This window comes from Myotis yumanensis, unplaced genomic scaffold (assembly GCF_028538775.1).
Source record: "Myotis yumanensis isolate MYYU_CA2020_CCGP unplaced genomic scaffold, mMyoYum1.0.hap1 SCAF_10, whole genome shotgun sequence".
NCBI lineage: Eukaryota > Metazoa > Chordata > Mammalia > Chiroptera > Vespertilionidae > Myotis > Myotis yumanensis.
In genome coordinates, this window is record NW_027223761.1 from 6,227,542 (window position 1) to 6,244,124 (window position 16,583).

Consider the following 16,583-nt stretch of genomic DNA (forward strand, 5'->3'; position numbering starts at 1 on the left):
CAGCTGCCTGCCTGTTCTGTCCAATCCTGGCTCCGTGGAGCTGAGGTGGAAGAATTCTCCCTGAAGGAAAGCAGCCAACACCCTGTCCCACCCTTCTCCTTGGGCAACTCTCGGCCAGGCAGGAATCTCTCACCGGTTTCCTTTGGCTGCCCGAGGAACCAGCAGCCACATCACCCGTTTGGGCCCAACCCCCACTCGCCACACCCGTCCCTGAACTCGCCCCAGCCCTGAGCTGGAGTCTGGAAGGACTACCTTCCTTTCAGCAAGAAACACCGCGGAAGCCCCAGAGCTTCTCCTGCCCGGGGAGCTCAGGAAAGCCAGCGCCTGCCTTTTTCCTGGCGGCCAGGTCCCCTCCCGGAGGGGCTGGCTGGGCACCCCGGCATTAGGCCTGGGGACATGCTTGGGACAGGCTGCCAGTGAAAATACAGGCCGCCCAGTTGTGAATTTCAAATGCCCCAATAAATTTTAACGTATAAGTTTATCCCAAATATTGCATGGACTATACGTATGCTTATCGAGTTTTTATTATCGCTTTTGAAACTGTAACTCAAATTCAGCTGTCCGTCCGGCATTTTTATTTGCTAAATCTGGGAAACCAGAGATTGGCCTGGGGCACTTGGGGCAGCCGCCCCCTTCCCCCCCCCCCCCCCCAGCCCCCGCAGTGGTGAGTCTGGTTGGGGGCCAGGAACCGGCTTGGGGTCCCGCAACGGCGTCTTCTCCCCACTGAGGGCGGCGGAAGCGTTTTGGAAGGACCGTGGGAAAGTCTCTTTTTTTCGAGAGGAAGGAGGAGTCGTGGCCTGGCTTCCTTCCCGCTCACCTCCAGCCTCGCGCGCGCCCGCGGGCTTTTCCCAGCCCCGCGTCCACCTGTCCGCCCACGGGCAGCTCCGCGCAGCTCCGGGCAGGCGCCGGCAGCTCGCGGGCTGGGGGGGTGGGGGCGGTGCCGAGTGCGCAGGCGCGGCGGGCCGGTGGGCGGGGCGCGCGCGCGCGGGCGGGAAGAAACCGCGTTGTGCGCCGGGCGTGGGCGCGAGCGCGGGCGGAGGTCGAGGTCCGGGCGGACGCACGGCTGCTGGGCGTCGCTGCCGGTCCTTGTGCGAAATGGAGGGGACGGCTGTGGCTGTCTGTGAGGTGATGATGCCGGGAAGGGAGACAAAGCAGAGGGTAGTCTGCGTGAAGCGGGGCTTTGTGAGACCTCGGGAAGTTCGGGCAGAGGGGCGTGGCCTTGCCTGAGGGGGCAAAGGGAAGTTCGGGAACGATAGCATTCGGTGCTGGTCAGCCTGCCGCACACAGGGCTGTGAGGAGCCGATGAGGCCCGGGTGTGGGGTCCCCCGGGTGTGGGGGCCTCGGGCAGTGAAGCACGGGGCCTCGGAGGGGTAGTTACTCAGCCGAGGGAAGGCCACATGCTGCCGCCCCCGCGTCACAGCTGAGAAAACCGAGGCCCAGCAAGTGGAACTGTTTCCGAACAGTCGCGGTCGCCCGGGTTAGGGCAGGGGTGCCAGCCTCGGGGGCCCCATCCAGTGCCGGGAGGGCCGTGGACAGAAGGGACGGGACCAACCCATGCGAAACGGGAGAGAGGGGAGCAGTTGTGGGCCCTCGGCCAGCCCAGGTGCGGGTGGCTTCTTGGGACCTGGCCGGCAGCCGCCGGGTGAGGGATGGAAGGCCTCACCCAGCTCTGACCACAGCACGGAGCAGACACAGATTCCTGCTCTGGGAGGTGGGACTGAGCCCCTGGCACCGGCCGGCGGCACTTGTCATCCATGGCCCTTCCACAGCCCTTCTCGGGTTGAATTCTTTTTTTTTTTAAATATCATCGATGAGAGAGAAACATCGATCAGCTGCCTCCTGCACACCCCCCACTGGGGATGTGCCTGCAACCCAGGTATATGCCCTTGACTGGAATCGAACCTGGGACATGCCCTTGACCAGAATCTAACCTGGGACCTTTCAGAAGCTCTACCCACTGAGCCAAACTGGTTAGGGCTTGGGTTGATTCTTAGCTCCCGGCCTTGTCAGGGACACTAGGCCCACGAGATAGCACGTAAGCTGCACACACGGGGTTCACTTGGCGGCGGGAAGAGTTCGTGGGCCTTCCTGCCGCCTTGGTTATCATCCAGGAAAGTGGGAGGATGAGATTTTACAGGCGACGGAACCTAGGACAGAGCGCAGAGCTGCTGCCTCAGGCCGGTCAGCGTTCATTTCCCATCTGCGCACTCTCATTACGGATAAGGAAGCCGCGGGTGCGAGAAGGAGAGTTAGTGCAAAGCCTGGAGGCCATCTTTGTAAACTCCGGTGCAAATTGGGACCTGAGTTCCCAAGTTCTCTTACTGAGATATGCTTTTTTTTTTTTAAAGGGGTAATCATTAGTATGGTACCTTCATGTGGAAGTGAGCGTCCATGTTCATAAATAATAATGGAACTAAATACAATATATTTTGTTTCAAATTTATCTCTTCAAGATTGAATGTTTCATCCAGACATCTTGGAGATCTGTTCAACTTAAAATACTGTGTGCAGTCTACTGCAGATGAGCTTATTAGAAACTAGAGGCCCGGTGCACAAAAATGTGTGCACTGTGGTGGGGGGAGGGGGTCCCTCAGCCCGGCCTGTGCCCTCTCCCAGTCTGGGACCCCTCGGGGGATGTCCACCTGCTGGCTTAGGCCTGATCCCCTGGGGACCTGGCAGCTGAGACATCCCTCTGGCAGCCCGGGAGCCCTTGGGGGATGTCTACTTGCCAGCAGGGAGCAGGGGTAAGCTGCAGTCAGACATCCTTAGCGCTGCTGAGGAGGCGGGAGAGGCTCCCGCCACCACCGCTGTGCTGGCAGCCATCAGCCAGGCTTGTGGCTGAGCAGAGCTCCTCCTGTGGGAGCGCACTGACCACCAGGGGCAGCTCCTGCATTGAGCGCCTGCCCCCTGGTGGTCAGTGTGTGTCATAGTGACCAGTCATTCCCAGTTATTCTGCTGTTAGGGTCAATTTGCATATTACCCTTTTATTATATAGGATAATGGGTAATATTTATTAAGCATTTACTACATGCCAGGCACTGTATTAAGCAGTTTGCACGTTCAGCAGTAGCCGTATGTGGTTCTCATTTTTATAAACGAGGAAGCTGAGATCCAGAGTAATAAGTTCCCATGGTCACGTGCTAGAATTGGGGCATCAGGGTTAAAATAGAGGCATCTGCCTCCAGAGCCAGTGTCCTTAACTAGTATTATGACCCTCAGAAATGTTGATTTAATGAAAGCTAAAGATGAGTCATAACTTAATGTTTGATTTTATTTGGGAAGAAAAAAAAAGAGACAGAAAAATCCCGACTTAATTTTTCAAATTATTATTTCCAGATGAACTTATTCTTTGAATAAAGCAATTTGGTGTCTCTACTTCCTGTCTTGTTGGGCATTGTGTTGAATTTCACTGTCTCCTTTAGGTCACTCCCCTAAGCTGTTTCTTCTGTTTAGACACAATGCTTTGTTCTGAACAAATGTAAATCTGACATTTTGCAAGCAAGATTATTTTTTGAAATTAAATTATTAACTATCATAATTTTATTACCATGATTTCTAAAGAAGATTGTGTTTTCTTTGAATTATGCCCTTTTCAGATTTTGAAATATTTAATAATTCACTGGAAGTGTGAAACAGCAAATGGAGCATTGCTAGAAGGACAGCTAGTGATTTCCATAGAAGCATTAAATTCTAAGCAACAGGAAAATACTCTTCATTGTGTAACAACTAGTAAGTGGAGGAAGAAAAATGTTGAATTCTCTATCTCTGATTGTCATGATTTATGTTATAGTTTATTTTAAAAATTCAATTAGTCATAATCTTTTATGTTATCACTTCAGGGTTGTTCCATAGTTAAAAAACTTAAATGATTATGTAATAAGTACCTGCTGATAGATTTACAAATGTGTCATAGGAAAACTGAGTAGAATGACATCACAGGATCCTTTATTTTACTGGCTTAAGGTAAAATTGCTCAGAAATAATCTCACTCTTGCTTTTGGTTTTCACCTCCTCTTTTACAGCAAAATGATATTGCATTATATTTTATCTCCTTTCTTTCATGTCTAGCCTTTATTAGTTGGAGAAGCCAAAAAAATAATGAAGGAAGAAAAAAAATAAAATGATGAATAGTACATACTTTGATAATACTAACTTGCAGTTAGTTTGAAAATACATATCTCTTCCATTTGGCACTTATTCTTTTGCCATTTTGCCTAAACTTTTCAGGGAAGCTAATGCATTGAGTGACTCTGAAACTAATTTTCTTGAATTTGTAAAGTGATAACTTCCTTGTTTGTTTGGGTTTTGGGGTGTGTGTCTGTGTGTGTGTGTGTGTGTGTGTGTGTAGATTTATTGAAGAATACTTTGGAATGAAGTTGTCCTGAAACCTTAGAGGAGGCAATCACCCTGAGTCCCAGTTGAGATTGGGTAGTACTGTAGGCTCTACAAGACATTTTCTCACCTGAACCGTAATCACATGTCTTCTCTTTGTGTACCTGTCAGTAAACATCCTCAAGGGAGGTATGATAGGTTGGTTTGCTTCTACTCTACATGAACTCCACTCTGACTGGATGTAGTTTCCACCATTCATGAGAGAGATGGTTAGCTATGTGGCTAGGGTGATGTTGGTCTATATATGGTTGTATTAGATTATGCATTGATTCTAATCCAGTAAACTCTTGCTAATATAAACTTGATTTCACTCAAAGCAAAGGACTTGAGCCACACTATCTTTTGGCAAGAAACCCATTCCAAAGGTATTTTGAGCCTAATGAATTTCCTCAACCCATGTAGTATAGGAGCATTTCTCTGGACTGTCTCTGATCTCTCTGTACTTATTTTCTTCCTCCCTCCCTCCCTCCCTCCCTCCCCTCCTTCCTTCCTTTGGTAGGAGGAAAGGTGATATATGCTTCTCACAAAATATTCCAACATTACAGAAGTATATATTATGGAAAGCGAGACTTTCTGATAATCTTACCTCTTGTGATAATTATTAAATAACATTCAATATATATTCTTCTAGATTTTTTCTATTCACATGGTCATAGTCTCACCAGGTAGATAGAATATTACTTATGTAGGGCTGCTGTAATGAAGTACCACAAACTGGGTGTCTTAAAACAAAATAAAGGTATTCTCTCACAGTTACAGAGGTAAAAGTCCAAAATCAAAGTATCAGTAGGTTTGGTGTGGTTTTTTTTTTTGGAGGCTCTGAGGGAGAAATCTATTCCATGTTTCTCTCCTAGCTTCTGGCAGGCCCTTGGTGTTTCTTGACTTGTAGACACATCACTCCAATCTCTGCATCTGTCTTCACCTGATGTTAATCTGTGTCTTCTTATAAGGACACCACTGGGATTTAGGGTCACCTTAATCTGGTACCACCTCATCTTAACTTGATGACATCCACAAGGACCCTATTTCCAAATAAGGACATATTCACAAGTACTGGGGCTTTCCAGGCTGGTGTGGCTCAGTGGTTGAGCATCGACCCATGAACCAAGAAGCCACTGGTTCAAGTCCTGGTCAGGGCACATGCCCGGGTTGCAGGCTCAATACCCAGTAGGGGCATGCAAGATCGATGGTGTTTGTCTCTCATCAATATTTCTCTCTATCCCATTCCCTTTCTCTCTTTCAAAAAAAATTAAAACATATTTTTAAAAAGTGACAAGTATTGGGGCTTAGTTCTTCAAAATCTCTAAAAGAGGCACAAAATTCAACTTTCCAATAAACCAGCAAATTTTATTACTGGAATGACCTATCCATGAGAAGCTGAGAAATGCTTACATGGTTTCTTTCCATCAGTAATTGCTGAAAGCTTTAACAAGTGTTACATTGTTTCCCCACCATGTGTACTACAGGATGTTTATATGAGTTAGGAGAAAGGAGCTAATGTAGTCATCTACATTTGGGGAATGCCAGTTAAAATCAAGGAGTTGTTTTTTTAATTACAGTTTACAATATTATTTTGTATTAGTATCAGGTATACAGCATAGCAGACAATCAAATACTTTACAAAGTGGAATCTAAAGTGTCATTACTTTGGATCTTCTCAGAGCCTTTAATATGCCTTCATGGACTGTGAATCATTCAAAAACGGGTTATGTATAGCATTTCCTAAACATATTTGACCTTATAGCTCTTTAAAATTTTTTTTATTTTTTAAGATCATTTGTTCTAAAGAGGGAATTTTGGGGAATGCTGTTCCTCTAAAAATGTGTTCTACAAATTAGTCTCTACTGTCATCTTTGAATGACAGCACTTTAATACAGAAACTGAAGTATAGCTGAAAATTGGGGGATGGATGGAGTGTAGGATGATTGTTTTCCTTAAGCATGTGCACCAAAAGTGCCCATTTTCAACAGCTGTTGACATGATACTTCTTAAAACTAAGAAAAGGTGTTAGAAGAAAAAGTGTGACATGCAATTGAAAAATATCATGAACATGCTGCAAGACATACAGATTTTGTTAATTTTTCTTGTTAATGTTCTAGCTCCTCACAAATCACTAGTATAGATCTACTCCTACATGCCATCCCTGTCCCAATGACCCACTCTTTAAGATATGGCCAGTGTATGCCTGTGAGGAACACTAAGAAAAAAAATAGATGATTGTCTCTTATTAAATGTTCTATGCTACTTGGACTTATGCCTTTTGAAGTATGTACCATTTGTCCAGATCATTCAAAATCTAGGACATTGCTTATCTAATAGAACTTTTTGTGATAATGGGAATGTTCTATATCTGTGCTACTCAGTACAGTAGCCATTAGTCACATTCTCAACCTTTTTTCCCTGCTTAAAGAATACAACTTTCTTAAGGGATAGACACATTTGGCAGTGATTATTAGATTCTTAATTATCAGATCACATTCTTCAGTGAGAGGACATGTTCAGTTTGGAAAAAAGCCTCCATGTAGTTCTTATCATTTTTCCCTTCTTAGGGTATGCTTTTTCCTTCACCTTCTTCCCATGAAGAATTATTGCTCCAAATGTCCTAATGTTCCGATTTAGAACTCTAGATACAGAGAATTCTTACCTGATAGTCTAATAAAGTATTTTTTACTAATGAGTAAATTGGTTAAAAGAAAGCCAAAAATTTTTATTGAATCTTACACTGGAATATGGGTTATTGGCATGATATAATCTATTTACTAGCTACAGTTTGCATTCTTTCTAAATTCCTTTCCTACTGGGAATAGTAATATCCAAAGAGGCAGTACTGGTATTGAATATAAGTAAAAAGACTTGCTATTTGGTCCCATCTCCAAGAAGTTATTCTGCCCCCAAACAGTCATGTGGTTTCATAATTTTTCTTTTTCTTTTTTTTTCTATTACTAAAAGTATTACAAAGGATATTACATATGTGTCTCCCCCCCACCCCCCATAATTTTTCTTTGATGCCTCCATTTTTACTGAACTCATTAGTAGTGGTCATCTTTTTTATGTTGTGTCTATAAGCCGTATTTTTAGACTCCCATTTGATTCTTTAGATAAAATCCATTTAATTGTTTTATTTATGATATTTTCTTGTTTGTTTTTTATAGTTGCTTCTTCAGAAAGAATGTATGGTGGTTTGGTCTACAGGAACTTCCTAAAAGGTAAAGAATTACCCATTTTCCACAAGACTAAAAGCCATGTACAGTATAAGGGAATGGTTTTATTATCATTGTTAATACTAGAAAGAAGATAATGAATTGAGTATAGTTTATGGAATAATCACTATTTATTTTGTTTATACAGGCATTAAGACAGTTTGTTTCATGTTGACTTAATGTAGTTGTTTAAAAAATCAAAGCAACTATATGCATATTTAATCATATTTTTAAAAATATATTTTATTGATTTTTTACAGAGAGGAAGGGAGAGGATAGAGAGTTAGAAACATCGATCAACTGCCTCCTGCACAGCCCCCACTGGGGATGTGCCTGCAACCAAGGTACATGCCCTTGACCAGAATCGAACCTAGGACCCTTCAGTCCGCAAGCTGATGCTCTATCCACTGAGCCAAACGGGTCAGGGCTATTTAATTATATTTTTATAGTCTTGTGATGAAGTGGAGATGGCTTTTGTCCAAAGAGGAAGTACTGCACATCAAGTACACAATAAAAATTGAGTCTTAATCACATTTAGTAGCCATCGTTAGCCTGTTTTCTCTTCAGCTGTTAGGATTCTTAATACTACCAACATCCACTCAATATTGCTATTTATTCTTACTAATTAGCAACAGAAATGACTCATTGAAGCTCACAAAAGAAATTGTCCAAAACCAGAATTTGAATCCCTTATCTTTCTAGCTTATGCATCAGTCATTATGCCTTTATTACTATTGTTATTTATTTAGCATTCCTTAATATTTTCAAACTGCTTTAAATTGGTCCATTCACAAATCTTTACACTCTTTAATTAGCTTCATCAGGAAGTCTCTGATGGCTGATTCATTAACCATCAGATTTCCTGATGCTAAAGAATTACGTACTTATACAAAATTAACAGTGTGCCTCTGAATTTAGTTCGTTAACTACGTTATATCTACTTCATTGCTCAGTTGATTTCTCTCTGCCTAAAAGAAGGTCTGACCTCTCTTTAGGGGAACTGTACTAGTATATTGTAGAGCCATTCAACATCAGTTTCCTTTAGTTTTCAATCTATTCTATCAAGGTTGTATCAAGGTACTTTTTCTCTGGACCTGGAGTACTTCAGATCAATTCCTATACAAATAGGCTCATATTTCTGGGTGTTTTATTTATGCTAGATTAATAAATAATCAAGAAAACCTCCCTGTTTTCCTACTCTTTAATGGTATGTGTTCTGTTTTTTGTTTTCTTTCTTCTTTGGTCCCTAACTAGTTATACTTTTATCCAGTAAACCTTTATTGAACATCTTGTCACAAAGAAGTCATAGGGCAGTGATGGCGAACCTATGACACGCGTGTCAGAGGTGACACGCGAACTCATTTTTTTGGTTGATTTTTCTTTGTTAAATGGCATTTAAATATATAAAATAAATATAAAAAATATAAATCTTTGTTTTACTATGGTTGCAAATATCAAAAAATTTCTACATGTGACACGGCACCAGAGTTAAGTTAGGGTTTTTCAAAATGCTGACATGCCGAGCTCAAAAGGTTCGCCATCACTATAGGGAGAGGTAGCTCTGAAAATAAAATACAATGCTACAAGTACTATTATGGAGGTACGTATGTTCTAGGTGCTTATTTGGTAACTTAGAAGATATTTCCCTAGGCCCTGCCCAGGTAGCTCAGTTGGTTAGCACAGCATCCCAATATGCCAAGGTTGTGGGTTCGATCCCTGGTCAGGGCATATACAAGAATCAATCAATGTCCCTGGTTGGGAGGCTCATTTGGTTGGAGTGTTGCACCATACACCAAAGAGTTGCAGGTTCAGTTCCCAGTCAGGGCACGTATCTGGGTTGCAGGTTCCATCACAGGTCGGGGATTGTGCGGGAGGCAGCCAATCAATGTTTCATACATTTATGCTTTTTTCTCTCTCTCCCTCTCGCTCTCAAAATCAATGGAAACATATCACCGGGTGTGGATTATAAAATAAAAACATAGCTCTAACCGGTTTGGCCTGCGGACTCAAGGGTCCCAGGTTCGATTTCGGCCAAGGGCATGTGCCTTGGTTGTGGGCACATACCCAGTAGGGAGTGTGCAGGAGGCAGCTGATCGATGGTTCTCTCTCATTGATGTTTCTAGCTCTCTATCCCTCTCCCTTTCTCTCTGTAAAAAATCAATAAAATGTATTAAAAAATAATCAACCTATGAATATGTAAATAAGTGGAACAGCAAATCGATGTTTTTTTCTCTCTCTAAAAATAAATAAATATATTTTTAAAAGATATTCTTCTAAAGTTCAGCCACCACTATGACTTTCTTCCCTTCATTATTCTGCATCATTATTCTACATTTACTTCAGATAGCTTTGATACTTTTGGGACTTTAATGATCATTTCTATGCTAATGAAACTTATTTTTTCCCCTTTCTATTACTAACATGTTTCTGGCTTTTATTGTCAATTAGACTATTATTCCATTTGAAAGTCCCTCTGAAAAATCATGTGTGACATGTCTAAAAAAGGGTTCATTTTCTTGAAAACTAATTTGCTGTATAATGGCTGCATTTCTTGCAGTGATAAAGCACTAACATTCTCATAATTCTACAGGCTTCAATTTTTGACTTTTCTTTGGCTTCTCCATTATCTAATCGAATTGATTTTTTGTTAATTTTGCTTTTTATACTATAGAATTATTATATATTAAAATATATATTAATTAAAACAGAGCTTTATGTTCCTCTTGATTGCTTATTAGAATAAAATACCTCCGACCAGATTTGAGGTCCTCTGTCAATTAGAATAATCTTCTATACTTTGAAGGATGATGCCCATTAAGATAAATTCTTGTGTTTAAAAATTCTCATTATTTTATATTAATATATGTACTGGAGGCCCGATGCATGAAAATTTGTGCAAGAGTAGGCCTTCTTTCCCCCGGCTGCTGGTACCAGCTTCCCTCTGGCACCCGGGACCTGGGCTTTGCTCCGGCCCCAGCTTCATCTGGAAGGACGTCCGGAATGACACCCATAAGGATGTTCAGTCTAATTAGCATATTACCCTTTTGTTATTATAGATTGCCAGTGCACATCATGTCTACCAGATGGTCAGATGGACGGATGGTCACTTAGCCTTTTATATATATAGATTATGCTGCATTATATACTTGTCTATGTAGAAATCCATTTATATATTAATTTATTTATATGTTTATCCATTTACGTAGAACCACTTCTATCATAAATATCTATTTGGTGAAACATGATGGTTTTAGTTTGCCCTTTTTGTCTAAGTCTAGAAGCTACTTCCTATCATGTCCTTACTCTAGTGAAGAAAAGATGAAAAGAAAGAGTAGAAGAGAATGATGAGATGGGGGAATGTGAAAAAAAGCCATATATATAGGTCTCTATTTTGTTGTTTCTTTCTTGCCTCTTCTATTCATATTATTTTGATTGATTTTATCTCATTTTTCCTTTTTATTGAATTTACTGGGGTGACACTGATTAAATTATACAGATTTTAAGTGTAAATTCCACAACACATCATCTGTACACTGTATTGTGTGTTCACCACCCCATGTCAAGCCTCCTTCTATCACTATTTATCTCCCCTATACTCCACACCCCTCCCCCCAAGTCATCACATTTATCTTTTTAAATATCTCCTCAAGCCCTAGCCGGTTTGGTTCAGTGGATAGAGCATTGGCCTGAATGGTCCGGGGTTCGATTTTGGTCAAGGGCACATGCCCAGGTTGCAGATATGTGCCCTAGTAGGGGACGTGCAGGGGCAACCAATCAATGATTCTCTCTCATCATTGATGTTTCTGTCTTTCTCTCCCCTCTCCCTTCCTCTCTGAAATCAATAAAAATATGTTTTAAAAATAAAAAATAAAATAAATATCTCCTCATTCCCATATTTATTGGCATAATTTAACTCTTTACTAAAATGCAGTTTGGCATTCATTTTAAAAAATATTCTAGTGTTTGTCCCAAATCAGAAAATGGATGGCCTTTTTATTATTATTATTCAAAACTCTAATAAGAATTAACAGCCCTAGTAAATAGGGGAGATAGCTTTGCTGTTGACATATGGTTATATGGTAATGATAGTTCAGTTTTAGCTTTTATCCTGTACTTCACCCTTTTGGCATCACGGAGCCTATTTTTAAAAAGTTTAGTTTTGTTTGTAGTCTTTGTTAATTTGTTGGGAAAGGAAATGAGGAGTGGTGCTTTTCGTACATTAGATTGACAGGTCCAGGCTTGCTCAACATTGAGTGAGAAACTCCCAACAGTGAACTCTTAGATGTCTGACTTACTTTTAATTTTTAAATCTGAGATTCTCATATTCAAAGATTTAAAAAGATATAATTTTATATTTTCCAAGGTCAACAACTCTAAGTGCAATACATATCTAACACTTTTTCTGTCAGGAGCTCATTTTGTAGACATGATCTCATTCATCATTCATTCTTGAATGAGGTAGGTTAGACTTAAGTATTATCACCATTTCTGTTTCAGAGACGGGGAAACTGAGATTTATTTCAGCTTCATATTTATTTATTTATTTTTTAAAATATATTTTATTGATTTTTTTACAGAGAGGAAGGGAGAGAGATAGAGAGTTAGAAACATCGATGAGAGAGAAACACCGATCAGCTGCCTCCTGCACATCTCCTACTGGGGAAGTGCCCGCAACCCAGGTACATGCCCCTGACCGGAATCGAACCTGGGACCTTTCAGTCCGCAGGCCGACGCTCTATCCACTGAGCCAAACCGGCCTCGGCTCAGCTTCATATTTAGAAGTATAGAAGAGTTTGTGGACTCACAGGTCATTGGTTACCCTGTAAATCCATACTTAATCTTCAAGCTTTTGATATGTTCTAAACAGTCTCTTATTGCCAGATTTGTATAACACATGACAAGATTTTATAAAGAGAAGATTAAGTGAAGATCAAATAAGTTAAAATAAATGAATTTGTCTTCTTTTGCTTCCTTAATATTTCTTTACTCCTTTCCTTATTAAGGTTATCTAATCATACCTCACTATTGAGAAATGTTCAAGATTTTATGTGAATTTTGTTATATTTATTCCTATTATAGTTTTTGTTGCTATTACAAATGGTATTCATTTTTAATTTTGATTGTTTATCTGTAGATTCTCTTGGATCCTCTATATAGACAATCAAAGCATCTTTAAATTATGACAATTTTGTCAAAACTATTTTTCTTTGCTCTGTTTTGGGCATTTTCAAATGTCATAATTTCTGCCTTACAGTCTTATTATTTTTGCTTTCAACTGTTAATTGTATGTTGTAAGATTAAACTTTGCTTGTGGGGGTCAAGATACAAAGCTCTTGCATCTTAATAGATTATATAATTCTGAGTCCCATCCCCATTTATGTGACATGGCTTTATGGCCCTCATTCTGCATCATTGATGCTGCTAATATCATTACTTGGCTTTAACCAACCCTCAGGTAAGCAGGCAGCACGTGTCTGGTCTTTGTTTTTGTTTTGGTTATCAGATCTCCTATGTATGGCCTGTGTGGCTCTTGCTCTTAAACTTATATGTCACATTATTAGCCCTATTGTTTTTTCATAGTCCAGGCCCCAAATATGGTGCATTGTTGGTCCTTACTTACCATTGTGGAATCCCTCTCTTTTTTCTTCCAGAAGATGAGGGAATATCTTTCCGTGTCTGGTCTATAAAGATTTCTCACTTCTGTTTTTCTTAACTATGACTGTATATTTATTAAAATTTAAAAATATTTGTTTTATCATTTTATATGTTTGAATGGGAAGATGAGATTTCAATATATGCTCAACTTATCTTGAAATAGGAGGCTTTTATTTAATTCTTTTGTCAGTTATCTTGATTGTGTGTGTGTGTGTGTGTATGTATGTATGGGGTAAGGCAACTGAAATTGATTTCCCTCCCAAATAACCACATATTTTATTTAAAGCTAGAGGCCTGGTGCACAGATTCGTGCACTGGTGGGGTTCCTCGGCCTGGCCTGTGGGGATTGGGCCAAAACCGACTCGCGACATCCCCCAAGAGGTCCCAGATTGTGAGAGGGCGCAGGCCAAGCTGAGGGACCCCAATGGTGCATGATCGGGGGCCTGGGGAGGGACCACAGGAGGGCTCCAAGTCATGTCCGGCTCATCTCGCCCAGTCCCGATCGGCCAGACCACAGCAGCAAGCTAACCTACCAGTTGGAGCGTCTGCCCCCTGGTGGTCAGTGAGTGTCATAGCGACTGATTGAATGGTCTAACGGTCAGACACTTAGCATATTAGGCTTTTATTATATAAGATTGTTATTAAGATTTCTGGAGAATTCAAAGTTATTGACAAGCCTTTTTTTCATACATCTACATGTTTTCCCCATTCTGCCGTATTACTCCTTCAAAGAGAAATAGGATTCGGGAACAATGGAACAATATTTTTTTTATTTCACAGAAAGGTTACCAAATCACAGAAAAAAAGGGGTCGCCTTAGGTCGGAAAGTCCATAAGTGGTAAAAGATTGACGTAAGGTATCCTGGTTCAGTGCCAAGTTCATTAAACTTCAGTGTAGCATAACCTTGTTACCATATTATCCTGGGCTTTGTGACTGAATTATATTTGAAAAGCACTCTAATGGCAAGAAAATATTACCCATTAAGATTGTTAGAACTTGATCTTGGTAAAGTCCTTTAAAATTTTTTAAAAATATATTTTTATTGATTTCAAAATGGGAGGAGAGAGAGATAGGAACACCAATGATGAGAGAAAATCATTGATCAGCTTCCCCTGCACACACCACCCTGAGGATCGAGCCTGCAACCTGGGCATGTGCCCTGATAGGGAATTGGACTATGACCTCTTGGTTCAAAGTTGACACTCAACCACTAAGACACACTGGCTGGGTTAATATCCATACTTTTTGAGATGATTAAAATTTTATTAGATATATAGAATGAATGCTTTAGGAGAAAGTTGTGTTGTTTTGGGATATATTTTGTTATATTTTTAAAAATATATATTGATTTCAGAGAGGAAGGGAAGACAGAGAGATAGAAATATCAATGATGAGAGAGGATCATTGATTGGGCTGCCTCCTGCACGCCCCCTACTGGGGGTGAAGCTCCAACTTGGGCATGTGCCCTGACAGGGAATGGAACCACGGCCTCCTGGTTCATAGGATAACACTCAACCACTGAGCCATGCCGGCTGGGCTATTATTACATTCTTAAAGTTGAGTTCTTAGGTAATATTATTGTTAACCTCACAAAGTAGAACTTGTGGAAACTGAGATATCTATATTTATAGTTAGTTCTTTATAATACTACTGTAGAGAGGAAATAAGGATGGCATTTTATAAAATGGGAAGTTTGTTTTTTCCTTTTGTAATATGAGTGTCAGGGTACAGAAAGGAAGAAGAGTTTGTGCATACTTTGAGGTACTTTTTGTTGATGACCCAGGACTCACTGATGCCTTGTGGAAATATAATTGAGTCAACACATGTAAATGCACCAGGTGGTTAATTTATGAATTAAAGTAGCAAGATTTGTTTTTCTTTGTTAAAAAGTACCTTATTAAATAACAATATATTAGTAAGTGGCTGAGAGGGTCATTCGTGAATTTTTCCACTTTTGGTTCTAAATAAGCTCACTTGCTGGATTTGTGTTTATTAAATAATGAATGAATTTATTTAAAAAATACAAGAATATCAGATAGAACTCTGAAGATTTCTGGCATTGGATATGACCTTGTGGAAAGTAACTGAAAATACAAATGATTTAGCAAATGTGAAAAATTGAAAACATGAGATTAAATGTCTTAACCCCATAATGTAATTCTAAATGTTCAAGCAATTTGTTGATGCATAGCTATTTCCAGTCATACTTTAAATTTTGCAGATAATCTTTTCATCAGGGAAAAGCCTTCTTGGCTCTTAAGTTTAATAAACAATTCCAGAAATTCTGGTGCTTGTCCAAACTGTTTGTTCTATTTTGTCACCATTTCTTCTCACACAGAAATGCAATCTTTACTGCCTGGATCCTCTGCAAAACTGAATTGGACTTCAGAGGAAGTCAGCTATTCTCAGGACATTTCAAGGGTAACACCTTTCCAGATGACTTTTGAGGCAGGTTTTTTTTGTGGTTCTATAAATCATTGTTATTTTGGTTTTTGTTTTTTTTTTACAAATCTAGTAACAGGAAAGAAAGGCTTAGGTGCATCACAGTTCAAACTTGAAATGAAATAAGGCATTGATTCCCAAACTTTCCTGCACAAATTTTAAATCTAGGAGCTTCCAAAATATTAATATTTGTGTCCCACTCCAAAAGGTACTGATTTAATTGGTCTAAGATATTGGATTAGTCTGCTTGTGCTGCTATAAAAAAATACCAGAGATTGGGTGGCTTAAAGTTGAGTTCTTTAGGGGAACAGAAATTTATTTTCTTATACTTCTGGAGGCTAGAAGTCCAAGATCAAAGTGCCTTGTCACTGTTTCTTCACATGTATATATCTGGAGAGAGCTGTCTGGTATCTCTTCCTCTTCTGAATTTATTTTTTTAAAATATGTTTTTATTGATTTCAGAGAGGAAGGGAGAGGGAGAGAGATAGAAGCATCCATGATGAGAGAGAATCAGTGATTGGCTGGTTGCCTCCTGCATACCCCCAACTGAGTATGGAGCCTGCAGCCCCAGCATATGCCCTTGACTGGGACCTTTCATTCCACAGGCCAACGCTCTATCCATTGAGCCAAACTGGCTAGGGCTCTTCCTCTTCTTATAAGGACACCAGTCCTATCAAATTAGCGCCTCGCCCTTATGACCTCATTTATGCTTAATTACATCTTTAAGGTACTATCTCTGAATACAATCACCGTCACTTGGAGGGCTAGGCTTCAATATATGAATTTGAGGGCGGGGGGGGGGGGGGGGTGGGGCGGCGGGGGGTGGGGGGGCACACAATTCAGTTCATAACAGGTGTGGCCTGGGCTTTGGAATACTTTAAAAATTCCAATGAT

The 16,583-nt window shown here is 40.6% G+C and overlaps 1 protein-coding gene across 1 annotated transcript in view; it reads left to right on the forward strand.

Annotated features, from left to right (window-relative positions):
- Window positions 1-1,039: 1,039 nt before the first annotated feature.
- TOP6BL (TOP6B like initiator of meiotic double strand breaks) overlaps window positions 1,040-16,583 on the forward strand; it is a 54,350-nt gene continuing 38,806 nt past the window's right edge. Inside the window, exons 1-4 of the mRNA XM_070427622.1 lie at window positions 1,040-1,125; window positions 3,597-3,729; window positions 7,545-7,598; window positions 15,586-15,695. Coding sequence (XP_070283723.1) covers window positions 1,096-1,125; window positions 3,597-3,729; window positions 7,545-7,598; window positions 15,586-15,695 — 327 coding nt within the window. The 5' untranslated portion in view covers window positions 1,040-1,095. The remainder of the gene's footprint in view (window positions 1,126-3,596; window positions 3,730-7,544; window positions 7,599-15,585; window positions 15,696-16,583) is intronic.